The sequence below is a fragment of the Muscardinus avellanarius genome, assembly GCF_963383645.1.
Source record: "Muscardinus avellanarius genome assembly, chromosome: 4".
NCBI lineage: Eukaryota > Metazoa > Chordata > Mammalia > Rodentia > Gliridae > Muscardinus > Muscardinus avellanarius.
The window spans coordinates 12,048,561-12,066,385 of NC_137789.1; the positions used below are offsets into that span (position 1 = coordinate 12,048,561).

The following is a 17,825-nucleotide window of genomic DNA, read 5'->3' on the forward strand; positions in this document are numbered from 1 at the left end:
CAGCAATTGTACTGAAAACTGGCATCTCTGCCCACATATGTGCTTCTTGTAGACAAGAGACCATATCTTTTTTTTTTTTTTTTTTTTGCTTTGCTTCTGAAAAGTCTAGCTTGGTATTTGTTTAGATTTCGAGTAATGGTATTCATAGCTAACATCAATCACCAGACACCAGTTGCTTTGTGGAGCATCTTGCAGGGATTATCTTATTTATTTATTTATTTATTTATTTATGTATTTATTTATTTACTTTTGGTGGTACTGGGGTTCCTGCAAGCCCTTCTACCTCGGGGCTACACGCCCAGACCTATTTTATATGTTTTTTATTTGGAAACAGGGTCTCTTAAGGGTCTCTTAAGCCTGCGAGGCTGGCTCCGCCTCCCAAGCGCGGGGATTACAAGCGTGCGCCACCACGCCCGGCTGGATTATCTCATTTAAATCTTACAACAACCTTACAAGAGGGTCTTAGCTTCCTTTTGAAGATAAAGAAAGGGAAATTAAGTATTTTGCCTAAGGTAACAAGCTCTGTTAAGTGGCAGAGTTGGGCTTGAACCCAGGTTATCAGAATCCAGGCTGTACTTTTGTCCACTAGGAATGTGCTAGAGTTGCTTAGTAACTGTGGGACCGAACTGGATCATTGGGTTCCACCCTTATACCTCTGTACCCATTAGACTGTCCTCAGAGACTCCTGGGGCTATGACCTCATCTCTGAAAATGACCACTGAAAGGACAAAGTTTGACCACACCAGAGACTGCCTTGTAGCCAAGAGATTTATTGGAGGGGCTGGCATGAAAGGAAGAAACAAAGAAAGAGAGAGAAAGAAAGAGAGAGGAAGGAGAGAGAAGCAGAGGGGGAGAGAGAGAAGAAAAAAGAGAGAGAGTGGGCCAGGATCAGGGTTATAAACCTGCTTGGGGTTATGTGTTGGGGATTAATAGGCTAAGAGAAATGCCTTTTGAACTAATTGGCTGAGGTCCTGTGGCCATGTGATTGGGCCGGGGTCACTGGGGACTGTCCTTTTTACTGATTGGCCAAGGTGGACCAGGAGAGGGCAAGTCTTCCTGGTAACTGACCGGGTCTGGCTGGAGAGGGGATAGTGGCTTATCTGGTCAGACCAGGGCCTCTCTGGAAACTGTACACTTAACTCATGGGAAGGGTTCTGGAATAGAAACTTAATTCATCTGACAACCACGGAGGGGGGCGTGGAGAGCAATGTCAATCACAAAAGTACAGTGAGGTTGGCAAAAGGAGACATTTGAGCGGCAGTCAGCGGCACTGAGGGCTGCCCTGTGTTGGGGGTAAGAGGTGATTTGCTTGTAAACATATCACAACTGACTCTCATTGCTAAGGTTACCCAATGTCTGCTTTTTTTAAAAATACAGTAGCTCTTAAGGCAGGCAGAGGATGGCAGGAGAAGACTTAGAAGTTACTGGCTTCAGAGAGCAAGAGAGGGAAGCATGAGACCCTGTTTAAAATGGGTCTCATGAAGTTGCTGAGGGCTTTCCTAAGCTGCTGAGGCTGGCCTTAAACCTGCAATCTTCCTGTCTCCGCCTCTCACGTACTGGGATTATAGGCAGGCAACACCACACCCAGCTTATTTATTTTTTATTTTGAAACAGGGTCTCACTAAGATGTTGAGGGTTTGGTAAGTTGCCCAGCTTCTCACAGACCTGCCGGGGATGCTGGGTGAGGCCCCCGACTGCTTGCGAATCGATTGCTTCATCTGAAAAATGGAAGGATTGGACATCACGTTCTCCTTGAATTTCTCTCTGGCTCCTGTTGTTTTGGATGCTACAAGACAGTGAAAGCAACTCTAAGAACCAGGCAGAATTCCTCTCTCCAGCTCTCCTGTCTCAATTTCTCTCACCACCCCTCCCCCCCGTACATGTTTGCTTATTCATCCATTCCTCATTCCTTCATTCTTCCTTTCCTCTATCAAGTACCTCTAAAGTACCCAGAGCACTGGGGCTGTAACAGCAAGTAGAACACCCCTTCCATCTCAAGGGGTTCATAGAGTAATTGGATGAAGGCAAATATTTGGAAATTAGTGCTATGGAAAAGGGTTCTAGAAGCCAGGTGTGGTAGTGTATGCCTGTAATTTCAGTACTTAGGAGGCTGAGACGTGAGGATCACAGGTTTGAGGCCAGCCTCAGCAACTTGGCAAGGCTCAGAAACTTAGTGAGACCCAAATAAAAATAAAATAGGCCTAGGGGTATTCAATCCCCAGTGCTCATTCTCTCTCTCTCTCTCTCTCTCTCTCTCTCTCTCCTCTCTCTCTCTCTCTCTCTCTCTCTCTCTCTCACACACACACACACACACACACACACAGCCATAAAAGAGGCACAGTCTCAGTCATAAGATAGTACAGAAACACGCATGATTAAGTGTGACCAACTAGACTTAAATTCATCAAAACAAAAAATAAGCAAGAAAGAAAAGAAACCTGGACGTTCTGTAAGCTTTTGCCATTTCTCAGGTGAATGTTTCTTTTTCAGACATAAAGTAAGACTTACAATCCTTCACTCTCCTGGATTGCCAAGTTTTTAGGAATCCTATAAAATGCCACAATTTTTCTTCACTTGCAGGTTGTTTTACTTATATTAGAAATGATGTGGGTCATAAAAGGGAGCCAGCTCAATTCAAAAAGCATTTATGGGGGGGCCCCATGAGGCAGTCAGTGCCTCTGCAGAGAAGGGGCCTGCAGGGCTCGGATTCAGACCTGCTGGGAAAGACATTTCTCCACTTAGGAAACTGGCGGCCTTGAGCAGATCGTGCACGTCTCCGAGTTCTCTCAGCAGAAAACATGTCCTCTCAGCAGGCTCCTAGGAAGAATCAAGGTGAAGCCCGGGGCGCCAGGAGCCTCCTGTCCTTCCTTTCCTTCCCGAGGAACATAGGTAAGGCAGTGATGGATAGGACTGAGTGTTCGAGTGCCCCGGGGATTGACAATCAGGAAACGTGGTAGTGCCGGAAACTCTGTAGGAAGATCCGAGGTCTCAGCCAAGCCCTGATTAATTCCAGAGCTATTTGTCACCGAGGGACTTCTCACTTCTCAGTTTGCCGTGAGTACCTGAATCGGAAGGTTCCTGGCACTGTGCCAGTATCCTCCAGTAGCTCAGTGCAGAGGGAGAAAGGCTATGCTGGGAGCATCCGTGAGATTAGTCCCCAAGGAAAGGGGCAAGGACAATACTCCCCAGACCAGTCAAGCTTGTCTTGAATTGGGCTTATAAAGAGGTCCCCAGGAGGGAAAAAAAAGATAACACACAGACTCTGATAGAAAACTCATCCTAGGGCCATGACTCCAATTCATTGTCTTTGTAGAGCCCACAGAACACTGACTAATCACCTGGGCTCTGACCTCAGACTGCCCCATCCTCCTCCACGCCTAGCCAAGGTGACCTCTAAGCTCCAGGTTTGCCCGGCATATAAAATGGGGATAATATAATACCTGATGAGTATGGTGTCTGTGGTCATTAAATAAGGTCCTGCCTTCAGTGACTCAGGTGGTGCAAGCACATGAGAGCCACAGTCATTGCTAGCTGATGCTATTAGTGTTTTACAGGACAGAGCAGAAACATATTCCCGAGTCCATTCACTTGCTATTCATACAGCGTGTCTTCTGGGTTCTCCACCCTCTGTTTACATTTTTCCTCCCATCTCCATCCAAGGGAACAACAGTCAGGGACCAGGAAGGCAAAACAGAGAGAGTTTTTTTTTTTTTTTTCTTTCAATAAGACATATTCTTCTCTTACTTCCTAAGAACACTCTAGTGGTTTTATGTGAAGTATTCAAATTAAATTAAGTACATTTGGGAATCAAATAGGCTTTTTTATATTTTCTGCTGAGAGAACTGGGAGACCCTGCACTTGGGAAGCACTCATACAGAGAACATGATGAAAACAGTCTGTAGCTCATGCAGAATATGGCAACATTAGCCTAATAGTAGACACAACACACCCCTCCCTGCTCCTGCCCCCAAAGAGGGCTTTCCTCTCCTCGCCTCTCCTCTACTGCTGCTTTAAATTGTCAGAAAACAAATTCATACATCATGGGGTAAAACAAGGACATTTTCTTTGGTTTCTCTGGGATGGGAAACATTGTATGTAACAAAGTTGTACTACACTAGGTACAGCAAAGGGACCAGTTTTGCAGTCAGTGGAAAGAGCATGGGTTTGAGAGTCTGCCAGGCTTAAGGACATTCAGTTGCAACGAGGTTTCATTGTTTGCAGTTCCATTACTATTATACTTGTATCTCAGGATTGTTAGGTGAATGACTTCAGATATTGAGATAGATAGAGAGATAGATAAAGAGAGAGAGAGAGAGTATGAGTATGACAACCAGTACAGTGCCTGGCCCAGGGTTGGAGCTCAGAAAGTAGCATCCTGTGCTCCTGTGGCCTTTCTCTGGCAAATTGACGATGATTATACTTAGTTTTTAAAGTTGTCTTAAAGTTCAAAGAAGGAAATATATGTTCAAAATTCTATAATTAGTGAATTAGTGAATTAGCTTACTGAATCTTCAGAACACTAAGTAGTAGTAGGTATTATCACTGCTCCCCTTTTATAGATGTGAAAACTGAGATTCAGGGAAGAAATTTACTTTAACAAGGTCTAATAGCTGCTATATGGCAGAGATGTAAGCCCAACTTTTCCTAACTCGTGCTTTTGCGAAATAAATGCCATGTTTTATATCCTAGAAGTTGCCTCCGTCAGAATTTTTTTTCCTTGAACTAAGGATCAACCCCAATGGCATTCTACCTCTAAGCGACACCCACAGCCCTATTTTATTTTTTATTTTCGAACACCGTCTCACGAAGTTGTGGAGGCTGGCTTCAAACCTCTGAGCTTCCTGTCTCAGACTCCCAAGTACTGGGATTACAGGCATGTGCCCACTGCACCTGGAGCTGTGTTTTGTGAAACTTAGGTTTTTATTTTATGACCTCAGTTCACTTCTGGTTTTGATTGGCATTCATCCTACTTGACTCAAGATATTGTTTCTGTACTTCCCAAATCCAAAACCATCATCAGTGGATCTGCCCTTTCAAAGGAGGCCTTACTTCTTTTTCCAGGTGACTAATTTGGAGATATGTAACTCGTGGAATGAAAGATGTATTTATAGTTATACTTCACATGAAAAGAGAGTTCATAAGAAAGTCACCGTGGTGGATTATTCTCCATATGCCAACCTCTTTAGCCCTATCTTCTCATTTCAAATAAACTGAAATAGAGCTTTCGTATTACCCATCACCCTACTTCTGCAGATAAGAAAACAAAGGTAATAAGTGAAAGAGATTCAAACCCAGGTTCATGTAATACAAAGCGTTTTCTTTCCTCCTCTTCCCCATTGCCTCTTTCTCATGAGGGCCTTGGGAAACTCTGATGAGCGCTAGTACTATGGCTCAGAGCACCAGTGGCCCCTCTGAGGCTCAGGACAACACCCTTGATTCCTCTCCCTCAGTTCACCGTCAATCATCTCACAAATGGGCCCCCTTTGGTTATAAGCAGATGGGAGCCGGAAGCTTGCAACTGCAAATGTAGCTCTGAGCTGGTTCCCCCATGGCAGAGGGGCCCGTAGTACCACCGCTGTCCAGAGTAAGCCAGCCCTAGTCTTGCTACCTCTTTTCAAGAAGAAAAAAAGCATCCTCCTAGGACCACTACCGTGGTCACTTGAGCAGTGCTCAGCAGGAGGAGAGGTGTGCTGAAGAGTGTGCTGAACAGTTTTTGAGGGGGCTTTTAACGATGACAACAGAGACGATGGTTGCTTTATTTAAAGCTGGGTTGAACACAAGCATAAGAATGTATGCATGCCTTTCCTAGTTTTGGAAAGGATAGCATATATTTCTGGGCAGCTCTACCCAAAGTAATCCAGCATTTAAATTTTGCCTACGTCAGACTCTATTTGCTTTCAGATATCCAGGAATGGTTTTCAGGGTATTTGAGAAAACGAGAGGTGTGTATGGTTTGCACTGGGGCATGGTTTCAAATTGAAAGAGGATTATGGCCCAGGAACCCCAGAAATGGTGGGTTGAGGTGTGAACTTTTGAAATTCTAATTGCAGGCCAGTGTGAGGAGGTATATACTTACCAAAGCACAATATCTCATTGTTCACATATTCCTTTCTTGGCCAAAGGAGGCAGGGGAGGAGCAGATACATAACATAATCTTCAAATGAAACTGAAACAGCAATTGATGGCAGCTCTCTGGTGGATTCAGTCAAGAAAGAAATCCCTGGCTGTTTACCGTGGCAGTTAGCTTAGCTTATTGTAATATCTTTATTCCTTGAATCTGCAGAGCTGTGTGTACACACAAATCAGCTCCAGTCGGGAGGGCGTTCTGTACGGTTATTTTTTTGTTTTGCGGCACTGGGGGTGGAACCTAGGGGCATTCTACCTCTGAGCTACACCCCCAGCCCTAATTTTTTGTTCTTTATTTTTGAAACAGGGTCTCACTGAGTTGCAAGGGGCCTCCGTAAGTAGCTGAGGCTGTCCGCGAACCACGATCCTCCTGTGTCTGCCTCCCAAATGCTGGGGTTACAAGTATGCGCCACCACGCCCGGCTTGTATGGTCATTTTAACAAACCCATGCCTTTATTTTACAAGTGATGGCCCAAGCTGACAAGAGTTAGCTCTCAGGAGAGAACACTCTGGAACCCAAGGCCTCCTAGAACTGACACAACTTATTCACCAACTCTAGGCTTTTAATAACAACTCATATTTATTTACTCTATGCCAGCTATCGAGGATAGAAAGAGCTACCAGCTCAGTGAGGTGACAGGCGCTAGATGACAACTTGGAGAGTGGGAAGATTAGAATAAATGCAAAATTCAAAGTCCAAATTTGTTTCCACCCTAGAGGAAAGAAGGTCTTGCAGAGCAGAGGGAGGTCTAAGTGTTCTGCGTTATGTTCTCAGAGCTCTGTGGGGAGCGGAGGTTTACTGAGGCTCAGAGAGCTTAATTAGCCCAAGCTAGTAGGGACTATATTTGCTCCTAGCTACAGAACTTTACAGATGCAGGGGAAGAAGAAGTAGGATTTCCTCCTGCATGACTCATACTTCAGAAGCCCAGGTTCTGCGACCACTGCACACCAGCAAGTGACCTCCAGTTATAGGTCCTCAGTGGCTTGCTATTCCTACCTAGCTATTTCCCTGGCACCTCAAACTCCATGTGTCCCCAACCCAGATTTTAAAGTAGCAAGGAGGAGAAAGCAATCCTGTTTTTTTTTTGGGGGGGGGGTGCAGGGGGTACCTGTTTATTTCTGATTTTGAAAGGAATGCTTTTTGAAGTGGATTTCCTGACAGTTCCTTGCCAGGGAAGAATATTTATTTGTATATATCCTTACAAACCCTTCCTTCAGTTGGTAGACCCACTTTCCTATCTGAAGCACTGTCTCTCGGAGGACACTGCTGAGCTCCTGGGGGCAGTGGGAGGTCGGGGGGTGGGGGAAGCACAGTACAGGTTCGGCACCTGCTAGTATATGGAGATACACATCTCACACTTTTCCCTTCCTTCAGTTGGTAGACCCACTTTCCTATCTGAAGCACTGTCTCTTGGAGGACACTGCTGAGCTCCTGGGGGCAGTGGGAGGTGGAGGGGGGAGCACAGTACAGGTTCGGCACCTGCTAGTATAGGAAGATAAACATCTCACACTTTTATACATGGCTTGCCTGTGCCCAAATCAGCTTTTGTCCATTAACATTTAACTCATAACAGCCTCTGGGGGTTGGTGCCCTTATCTTTGGCCTCCATGTGATGCAACTGAGGACCCAAGATCCTGCAGTCAGGAGTTTATCCATGTAATTCACTGTTCTCCTTCCTTCCTTCATCTCCTTGTGCTAGGGATTGAACACAGGGCCATTCTACCTCTGAGCTATGCTCCCAGCCCTATTTTATTTTTTTATTTGGAAATAGGGCCTCACTAAGTTGCTAAGAGTCTCACTGAGTTGCTAAAGGCTGATCTTAAACCTCTGATCCTCTGGTCTCAGCTTCCCAAGTAGGGATAACAGGGGTGCGCCACCCACTGGGCTTGGCTCACTTGTCAGAGAAGCCTTCTCTGAACCTTCTTCCTTCTACTGTAATAATCCCGTCGCTTTCTGTATTTTATATTTATTCCACTTTGTCTTTGTGTGTGTGTGTGTGTGGTACTGGGGATTGAACTCTGGGGCATTTTACCTCCGGGCTACACCCCCAGCCCTATTTTATTCTTAATTTTGAACCAGTCTTGGTAAATTGGGGAGGGCCTCACAAGTTGCTGAGGCTGGCAGAGAACCTAAGATCCTCCTGTCTCAGCCTCCCAAGAACTGGGATTACAAGGGTGCACCACCACACCCAGCTTTTTATTCCTCTTTATTATGCATGTTAGTTGTCTGTTCTATCAGAAGGTAGGTTTCTTGATAGCAGGGGCAATGGCACTGGCTTTCTCAGTAGGCTTTTGGTAAATATTTGACAGTTACCCAGGTGAGGTGTTTTCATTTGCCAAGAAGCCTCTACTTATTGATGCCAAGCCCATCATAAGACGAATCCAGGTCTTGAGGCTCTGGCTGTACACAGGCAGGAGTAAGGACCAGAGGACAGACCCCTAACCATACAACATGGCAGAAGCCAGGTCCCGGGGAGGCCAGCTACCAGGCCACTATCACGGGCTCAAATTACAGGCGCTCCTAGGAAACTAGCTTTTTGTCTCTTTGTAAAAACCAATTTCACCTATAAAGATGGGAAAGCAGATTCTTTGCACTAACAGTAGATTCAGGTAGTTTAAAAACTAGCCATTTGCTTGGGCTGAGGAGTGAGCTGTTGGGACTTTTTCAGCAGAAAAGGCATCGCACACCCCTTGAACCTGGGAAATACCTTTACACTCCGTGACCCTCTTCTTTCCTTTGGGTTAAAAGAAAAAAGTGCAAACGTTAGGATGAGGAAACCATAAAGACACACAAACCTTCCATTCGTCTTTACTCGGCATTTTAGCGACCTAAGCGAATGCACAAAAACTAGCCTTCCTGGGCGGTGGGAGGCGGCTCTCCCGGCCTCGCTTCCGCACCCACACGGGACTAAAAAAGAACACGCACAACTTTTTTTGGGTCCCTTCTCTTGCAAAACGGTCGCGTAACCATCGCTGCTGAAGTAACCGCCCGGGGGCGGCAGGGGGACGCGGGCTTCCGGCGCCCCACAAACCGCGCGGCCCCGGCTCCCGGCTCTTTCTCCCGCCTGCCGGCCTGCACTCCCCGAGCCCGCGCCGCGGAGGGGGCAGGGCCTGGAGGGGCGGGGCGGATGCGAAAGGCGTGGCCTGATAGGGCGTGGCGGCCCGGGGCGTGGTCTGGTCGGGGCGTGGAGAGCGCGGGGCGGGGCCTGGCGGAGGCGGGGCGGGGGCCGGGGGAAGCCGGCGCGTGCGCAGAGCACTTCCTTGTTTGTCCCCGTGACCGGAGCGGGAGCGCCGCCCGCCAGCCCGCGGGAGTGAGTGCTCAGTCAGCCGGGCCCTCGCCGCCGCCTGTCAGCGCGTCTGGAGAGCCGCCGCGGCCCGCCTGACCCTACCTAGCGCCGCCGCCGGCATGAGCAGAGGGAGGCGGGCCCCCAGGAGCCCCCCGCCCCGCGCGCCGCTCCGAGTTTGAAGGGCCCCGCGCCCGCCGAGCGCCGCCCGCCCTCCCCGCGCCGCCGCCGGGTCGGGAGCCGCGCCAGGCCGGCGGCGGGTGGCGGGCTGCGCGCGGGGCGTTCATGAGCCCCGGGAGCCTGCGCCCGCCGTGACTCACCCCGCCCGCGCTTGTGTCTCGCTCCCCCGGCAGGATGCCGGACCAGATCTCCGTCTCCGAGTTCATCGCCGAGACCACCGAGGACTACAACTCGCCCACCACGTCCAGCTTCACCACGCGGCTGCACAACTGCAGGAACACCGTCACGCTGCTGGAGGAGGTAGGTCGCGGCCGGGATCGCTGCCTCGCAGCGGGATTGGCTGGCGTCCTGAGCTGGGGAGGAAGGGATGTTGGGGCTGGGGGAGCCACACCCCCTCCAGGAGACCCCCTCCTCGCGCTCCTGGGTGAAGAGGGGACTTGAGATGTGCAGCATCCCCTTCCCCGTTAGCTCGCCTTTCCCGGGGTCTTGCAAGTTTAAAGGCCCGGGGACTGGAGGTGGGGAAGGAGTGACCGAGCTCTGGATACCCTAAGAAACAGAAGAGGGAAGTTCTTGCACCCTCTCTTGCACCCTGCTGCTCGTCTGCTCAGCGTTTCCACATCATTGTGACCCTCTCCTCACCCTCCAAGTAGGTGGCGTCAGGCCACTGAGGGCAGAGAGGTGAAGGAGCTTGGCCAAGGTCACCAGCCAGGGACAGGAGATGGGCAGTGCCGCCAGGCAGGCTCAGCTGCAGAGATAAGGGCCGGTGCTAAAATCCCCAAAGAATGAGAGAACTCGGACTGGTCCTGTCTCCACCTCAGGACTCCAACCCACTAGTGTCTACATTCCTTCCTGAAGCCCAGGTGGAAGGAGATGCGTGCACACAGGTTCTCAGCCGGGTCCCCTCAGCCTCAGCAGAGTTGGTAGGGCCCAGGGCCGCTGCACTAGGTCCACAGGGCAGTCATGAGCTGGTCTGAAGCTGATGCAGCTTGCAGTGCTGACTAGAGAAAAGAGACCTCGAGGGTGCAGAAAGAACAGCTCTTGGTATCTGGATTCTCCAGGAAAGCGCTGGGGTTGTCCAGGGGCAGGGTCTAGGGCAAAGTGGTTTCCTTTACAACTTTAAGTGAATTAGTGATAAGGGGGGGGGGATGGGTAGGAAAACCCTGTAAGCCCAAGAGCTGTAGAAGCCTCTGGAGCCTCAAAGAAAATAGGACATTTGCCCTGGAACTCAGCACCATCTCTAAGTCCTATAAAGCATCATTTCCCGAACAAGCCAAACCTACTCCAACAGAGAAAGGCAGCATTAGGCGGAAGTTAGGAAGGGAGGTGGTTTTCTCAGGGTGGATAATGTAGTTTGTTTATTTAAGGTTTGGTAAGCTCTTTATTTTCTGATTTAAGGCCACCATGGCCAGCACTCGAATACTGGGAAGCTAGAATTTCTGTAGGCAAACCGCTCTCGGTACCTGCTTTGAAATCATTCATGCTTTAATTAGTATTTGTAGAAGTGGTATTCTGAAACACAGGGCTTCTACATTTTAAGGAGGCAAGAGACTTCTGTTAGTGCTGGGTCACATCTTGCCCGCCTGCTAGGTGCTGTGAATTAGTCTGAATGTTTCATTGCAGTTGGAAATGCTTCTAGAGTTTTCTTTGGAGTCATTGTTGGGTGTTTATAATGGATTTTGAAGTGGATGGAGAAATACCACCAAGCTAGGTTTGCTTGAAAGCAAGAGGTAAATGTGTGTGGGTTTTTTTTGTTTGTTTTTGTTTTCTGTTTTTTTGTTTTGTGAACTGTCAGTCTGTTGTACTAGCCTGACAATAAGTGGGATGAAACACAGTTAGTTACCAGGCATTCAGCCTCATGATGAATCTGTCCTTCACTTAATTGTAATAAACTGAAACATGCTGATATAGGAGCATTTTGCATCCTTTCTCTATATTAATCGTATGTGCCTCTAAAGGATGTGACATTCTTTAGACCACTAGGTTATTTTCCTTTTAGATAAGTTTTTCAGTGCCTGTTAATAGAGATGTCAGTTACTTTAACTTTCTGGGCATACAGATAATGTTACTGTATTGTTTGTGTAGCAGGTGATAAGGCTAAGTATTTGATGATACTGTTTGTAGGGGTATTTGTGCATATTACAGCAATATCTTAGGATAGGGTTAATGTCAAATTATATGCAGCTGCTTCTGATCTTAAGTAACATGACATTTAATGCAAATGTGAAGATAGTTTTTTTGGATGAAGAATAGGTTGATAGGTTAGAAAAATAGATGCAAACTTGGGAAGCGAAGACAGGAGGAGCATAGAGTTGAGGCCAGCCTTAGGAAGTAAGTGAGAGCCTGTGTCAAATTAAAAAAAAAAAAAAAGGAGGAGGGACTAGGGGTGTAGGGACTAGGGGTGTAGCTTGGAGGTAGAATGCCCCTGTGTTCAATCCCCAGGATGCCCCCACTCCCCATAGCTCCAAGCCTCTGACAGTGGTGCATTGCCTATAATTCCAGTATTTGGAGGCTGAAACAGGATCACAGGTTCAAGGCCAGTCTGCATTAACTTACCCTGTTTTAATATTAAAAGTAGAAAGGGTTGGTGCTATACCTAAGTGGTAGAACATTCCTGGGTTTAATCTCACTATGAAAGGGAGGAAGGGGAGGGAGGAAGGGAGGGACAAGACAATACAATACTGACCATCTAACTAACTGTCTTTCTCACTAAGGGAAGGAGGGAAGGAAGAAAAGGAAGGCATTGCAAGTGGGGTCCAACTGTGAATTTGAGAAGGAAGTGGAACCAGAGTAGAAGCTTAGAAGTATTGAGATAGAAAGTACATTGATGATACTCAAATAGTAAATATTTCATGCAGATTAGCACAGTTTGGTAATTCTTTTTCTGAACTTGAGTCCAGAGTTGGTTAAGAAAGCATTGTCTCCTATCTATGTCTTTTAACTCTTGAATCAAGAGGCTAGCCTCAGCCACTTATCTCTTGAATTATAGTCTGTGAGGTTGAATTCTTTGAGTGTTTACCTTTTGCATAATTGTGAAATGTGTGCTTTAGTTTCTAACTAATAGGTAATCACCACAGCTGAAGTTTTTCTTTGCCTTTTCAAGTTTACATATATGGAGGAGGTACATTATTTTAAATATCTTAGTGAATCAAATTCAGTTCTTTAAAAATATGAGGCTTAAGGTTACAACCTCCAGAATACAAGGAAACATTTGGGGATAGATCACAGAATCTTCTTGACATGCACTTCACAAGTGAGATATTTGGATTTGTGTGTGTGTGTGTGTGTGTGTGTGTGTGTATGATACTAAGGATTGAACCCAGGAACATTCTACCTCTGAGCTATACTCCCAGCCCTATTTTGTTTTTATTTTGAAACAGGGTCTTGCTAGGTTGCTGAGAGTGTTCACAACTTGCAGAGGCTGTCCTCAAACCTGTGATCCTTTGTCTCAGCCTCCCAAGTATTGGGATTACAGGAGTGCACCACCACGCCCAGTTCTGGAAATTTTAAGAATGTGGCTTGTGTTATTATGGGGTTATTCTTAGAAATAGGACTTCTGGGTACTTTTTTGGTGATGAGGAAATTCCAGAATAGGGATTAATTTGGAGATATTGGAATTTTCTTTAAGACAATCTTTTTCTCATCCTAGTAATGCCTTCCTGTTTACTTATGAGCTTCTCTGCTCTTTGGATTACTAAATAACATCTGTAGGGCTCAAATAAAAAACTGTTAAGTCTTCAGGCTTGAACAAAATTAACGCTCTATTGCTGTGTCTTCTTGGCGAAGAATACTCTGTGTTGTGCAGATATTGGTGTTATTTAGCTCCTTTTGTGATGAGCACCCTAGGACATGAATTAGAAGTGTGTGATAAGAAGAGGCAGAATTTGCTTCTGGGCTTCACCTTTGGTGATGAAGAGTCACACATGGCTGTAGGAGTCACGGTCTGGCTGGCACACGGGAGTGGCTGCCTTTGGGAAGCAGGAATGGATCAACTGGTATTCTGCCAAGATTTCATCCTGGTGTGTGAGTGTTTTCCAAGCCCAAAAGCTAGTGCTTTGCTTATTCAGCAACCAGTGAAGTACAGTGATGTGGACCTTTTTACTTGTGGCTGTTTGGAAATTATGAGTAAGTGACCAGGAGAAGACAGGGTTTTCTTGAAAAGGATACAGGCATGCATTTTAGGACCACTGCGAGGGAGACAAGAATGAGACCCCATTTAAAGGCTTAGAGTGGCCAATACTTAAGTATGCACATACTTAAGTAAGCAGGAGATAGTGGAGGTCTGTGTGTTTATTCTATATGGGGCCAGCATTTTATTTTGGTGATGATCGAGGAATCACATTCCGCCCATGTATTGAACAGCCGCTCTGCACCAGATCTGCAGAAGGCTCAAGGTGGGCTTGATTACATTTAAGACTCCTATAAGCCCTAGAAAGGAGGAAGGGCAGTTATCTCTGTTTTACAGAAAAGAAAATCGAGGCCCAAAAGAGTGATTTGTATTCAAGGTTTGGCTAGTAAATAAATGGAGTTAGGAAATTCTTTAGATAGATAAGACAAAATAGATGTTATAAATGTCCGCGAAGACATACACACACGCACAAACACATATACATACATGCATATATGTGTGTGTGTGTGTGTGTGTGTGTGTGTGTGTGTGTGTGTGTATAGGTGGCTGTGTAGAGGAGGCTTTACTTTTATTCTATCTTTTAATTTAGGTCTCATGAAACAGGTGGCTGAGTGCCTTTGAAACTTGTTTTTCTCATGTTCACATTCCAGGGAGGTGTTTTTTTTTTTTTTTGTGTGTGTGTGTGTGTGTGTGTGTGTGTGTGTGTGTGTGATACTGAGGATTGAATCCAGGGGTGTTTAAAACTCTAAGCTACATTTCTAGCCCTGTTTTATTTTTTGTTTTGAGACAGAATCTTACTAAGTTCCTAAGGCTGGCCTTGAACCCATGATCCTCCTGTCTTACCTCCCAAGAACTGGGATTACAGGTTTGTGCTACCACATCTGGCTTTAGTGGTGATACTTAAGTATACTATTATCCTCCCCCCATACTTTAAAAGATTTGAATATGGGCTTACATAGGTATAGTGAATGCATTCACCTAATACATTATTGAGAGGCATCTGATATGTAAAGTCATTGCCAAGCCCTGCTGTAGTATTAGGGTTACTGTTTGGATGGTATTATGCTATAATAGACATTTATGATATGTGAGAAAGAAGGCTATAACTTAACAAGGTAGAAAGGGTAAGTTCATAGATGAGAGAAATAATAATAAAAAAAACTGTCCTGGTAGTACAAGCTGAATCATTCAAATGACTATCCAGTCATCTGGGTGTGGTGGTGCATGCCTATAATCCCAGTACTTGGAAGACTGAGACAGGAGGGTTGCAGGTTGGAGGTATTTTGCAGCCTCAGCAAATAGTGAGAGTCTCATTAACCTAGTGAGATCCTATTTAAAAAAATAGGGGTGGGGGTATTGCTCAGAATTTGAAGGTCTTTGGATTCAATCACTAGTACCACACAAAATGACAACAAATTGTCAAACAGTTGGTGTACATATTGTTGAGTTTCTCCTGCTGATAGGCTCGGGGACACAAAGATAAACAACCCCGTCCTCAAGGTATAGTCAGAAAGTTTTCTTTAGGGAGCTGGCAATCAGGTGTGTCTCTGGCTGTGAAGGCTTATTTAATATAGATGAGGTGTTCAGAGTCCTTTTTGAAGGTCCAGAAATATTTGACTGAATGAAAAGAGTGAAGGTATGGATTGTAGATTTATTATTAAGGCTCTTCTCCTAATAACAGTAACAATAGTTTATCAGTTATTAGTGTACCTGCTGTTATTTAGTGCTTATCCCCCTGTATTATAACTGGCCCCATCCTACAAATAATGAAACCACGGTCTGCATTATAACTGGCCCCATCCTGCAAATAATGAAACCATGTATTACAGCAATTCAGTTTTTGCCCACGGTCACAAAGCCAGCAAGTAGTAGACTTGGAACACATCCCATTCATGTAGCATCTTTGTGCATACCAGTCAGACTTCATCTGTACGTATTCTTTTACTCCCTATGTCGGTTTTAATTTTTATCCCTGTACTTTTCGGCGTCATCTTTCACGTTGATGACTAGAGGTCATTAGCTTTGATAAATGAGGTGGTTCCTCAAGTGCTGTTCTATGGAATCCCACATGTAGGAATTCTGGGGTCAAAAGTTAAGACATCCTGGTCAATAGCTCTCAGTGTTCCAGAATGGAAGTGTATTACCTGTCCTAATTGAAAGCTGATAAACTTAATAGGAAACTCTACTTTAATATAGTGGCTGTTTACATCTGTCATCTAAGAAAAGGCCATTTTGGTAGTATTCTTAATATAAATAAGGCCCGGGGGTTAAATGGCTTGTGCAGGGTCATACAGTAGTAACTGGTAGACTTTGGGGCTCTGAATGCAGGATTTCTGGATTGAAAAAAAATTTCTTTTTTCTTGCAATACCAGGGGTTGAAACCAGGGCCTCACACAAGCAGGCAAGCTTCCTACCACTGAGCTACATCCTCTGCCTTGGAAGCCTTTTGTTTTCTCTACTTCATTGTCTTGTGTTTTCTGGCTGCTATTTTTTTTTGTCTTGCAAAGTTCATGAGAAAAGACATTTATTATTTTTCTTATCTGTACTTGATGTCTAGTACCACAGAGAAAAAGTTAGGGAGAAAGAAGAAAAAAACAGGATAATTTCTGGAAGAAAAAAAATAAGATAATTGCTTTTCTCCATTCCTGTGAGACCTATCTTTAAATCTCTGCTTTTTGTGGTCAAAGACAGTGCTGCCAGCAGCCCTCCCTGGGCTGGGCAAAACTGAAAATAGCCCTGCAAACCGCCCTAGCATATGGAGTCTGGAGCTGTTGACGAACCTGTCTTTTGCTTGTGAACTGCCCACAGACATGGCTGCAGAACTGCTGCTCTCCAAGTTACAGAAGAGCTCACTGCTGTCTGCCTTCCAGCTTCCTGGATGCCCACATCCTTGTGTTTTTGCTGGGGTGCTGGTCACTCAGGGAGTTGGAGAGACCATGGAGAAAATCCAGGCCAGGGCTTGCTGTTCTGATCTCTTATAGGCCCATGAAAGCTGTGATTGGGGGGGGGCAAGATCTAATAACCACTTGCAGTATTGCAGAAAAATTAGACTCTTGTGATAGTGTGGTTTGTCATAACCTGCATGCTACACGTGTTTGATTTTGTCTGTAACTGATCAGCTCGATGGTATAGCACTACTTTTCTTCTGGTCATGTGTTTTTTGCCAATTATTTATTTATTTATTTATTTTGGTGGTACTGGGTTTTCTGGAAGCCCTTCCACCTCTGGGCTACACTCCCAGACCTATTTTTATATTTTTGAAACAGGGTCTCTTACGCCAGCGCGGCTGGCTTCGAACCTGTGCGATCCTCCTGTCTCCGCCTCCCAAGCGCGGGGATTACAAGCGTGCGCCACCACGCCCGGCCTGGTTTGCCAGTTATTGATGTCTAAAGGTGAGGAAGCAAAAGTATTCTCTTCCTTTTTGCCTAACCAGACGAGCCTTCAAGCCTTCCATCTCCATGGGAAAAGCTCACGAGTGACGGGCCCATCCAGGCCTACTTTAGTTCCTCTGCTTTCATATTTGGAGACTGAACCTTAAAGATGAGAAGGAAATTAGGCAGGGATTTGAATTCCAGGCTGCTGACTCAACCTGGGGCTGTTTGTACTCCGATCTCCAGCAGGGCCATGGAGGTTGGTTATACAAGCTGGACAGGGGAATCTTCTCTAGGGCCACTCCCTGGACGTTCTTCCCAGGGAGGAAGACAAGGAGTAGAGCTGAGATCAGGAGCCTCATCCTACTAACCCATTGTGTTGGCTTAAGTCCTGGCCTCACAACACATACTGTGCAGGGCCACAGAGCCCTCTGTGTTAATCGACCTAGAGGCTTTCAGCAGAAGCCAGTTGTTCCTTGTATATGTGTCCATGGAACCTCAGAGAAATGGTTTCCATTTATGTAAGTCATTCAGGGACTTGTCTTGGTCATCTCTGCATGATTTTCCAAACATGAACAAGTTGTGGGTCTGGAGATCACTCTGTGTCTAAGCCTGTGTTTCCTTCCTTGATAAATGGCCATGTTTTGCATATTAAGGGCGATAATGTGTGATGCATGTTAAATGACTTCATATGATGGTAAAGGGTGTGCATGTCAAGGTCTGGTTAGTCAGGGGCAG

General features: G+C 45.9%; 1 protein-coding gene across 4 annotated transcripts in view; it reads left to right on the forward strand.

Annotated features, from left to right (window-relative positions):
* ASAP1 (ArfGAP with SH3 domain, ankyrin repeat and PH domain 1) overlaps window positions 1-17,825 on the forward strand; it is a gene marked incomplete at both ends in the record, with an annotated part of 307,685 nt that overhangs the window by 38,564 nt on the left and 251,296 nt on the right. For all 4 annotated transcript variants that reach the window (XM_080694994.1, XM_080694996.1, XM_080694995.1 and 1 more), the window contains one exon: window positions 9,764-9,890. In XM_080694994.1, coding sequence (XP_080551120.1) covers window positions 9,764-9,890 — 127 coding nt within the window. The remainder of the gene's footprint in view (window positions 1-9,763; window positions 9,891-17,825) is intronic.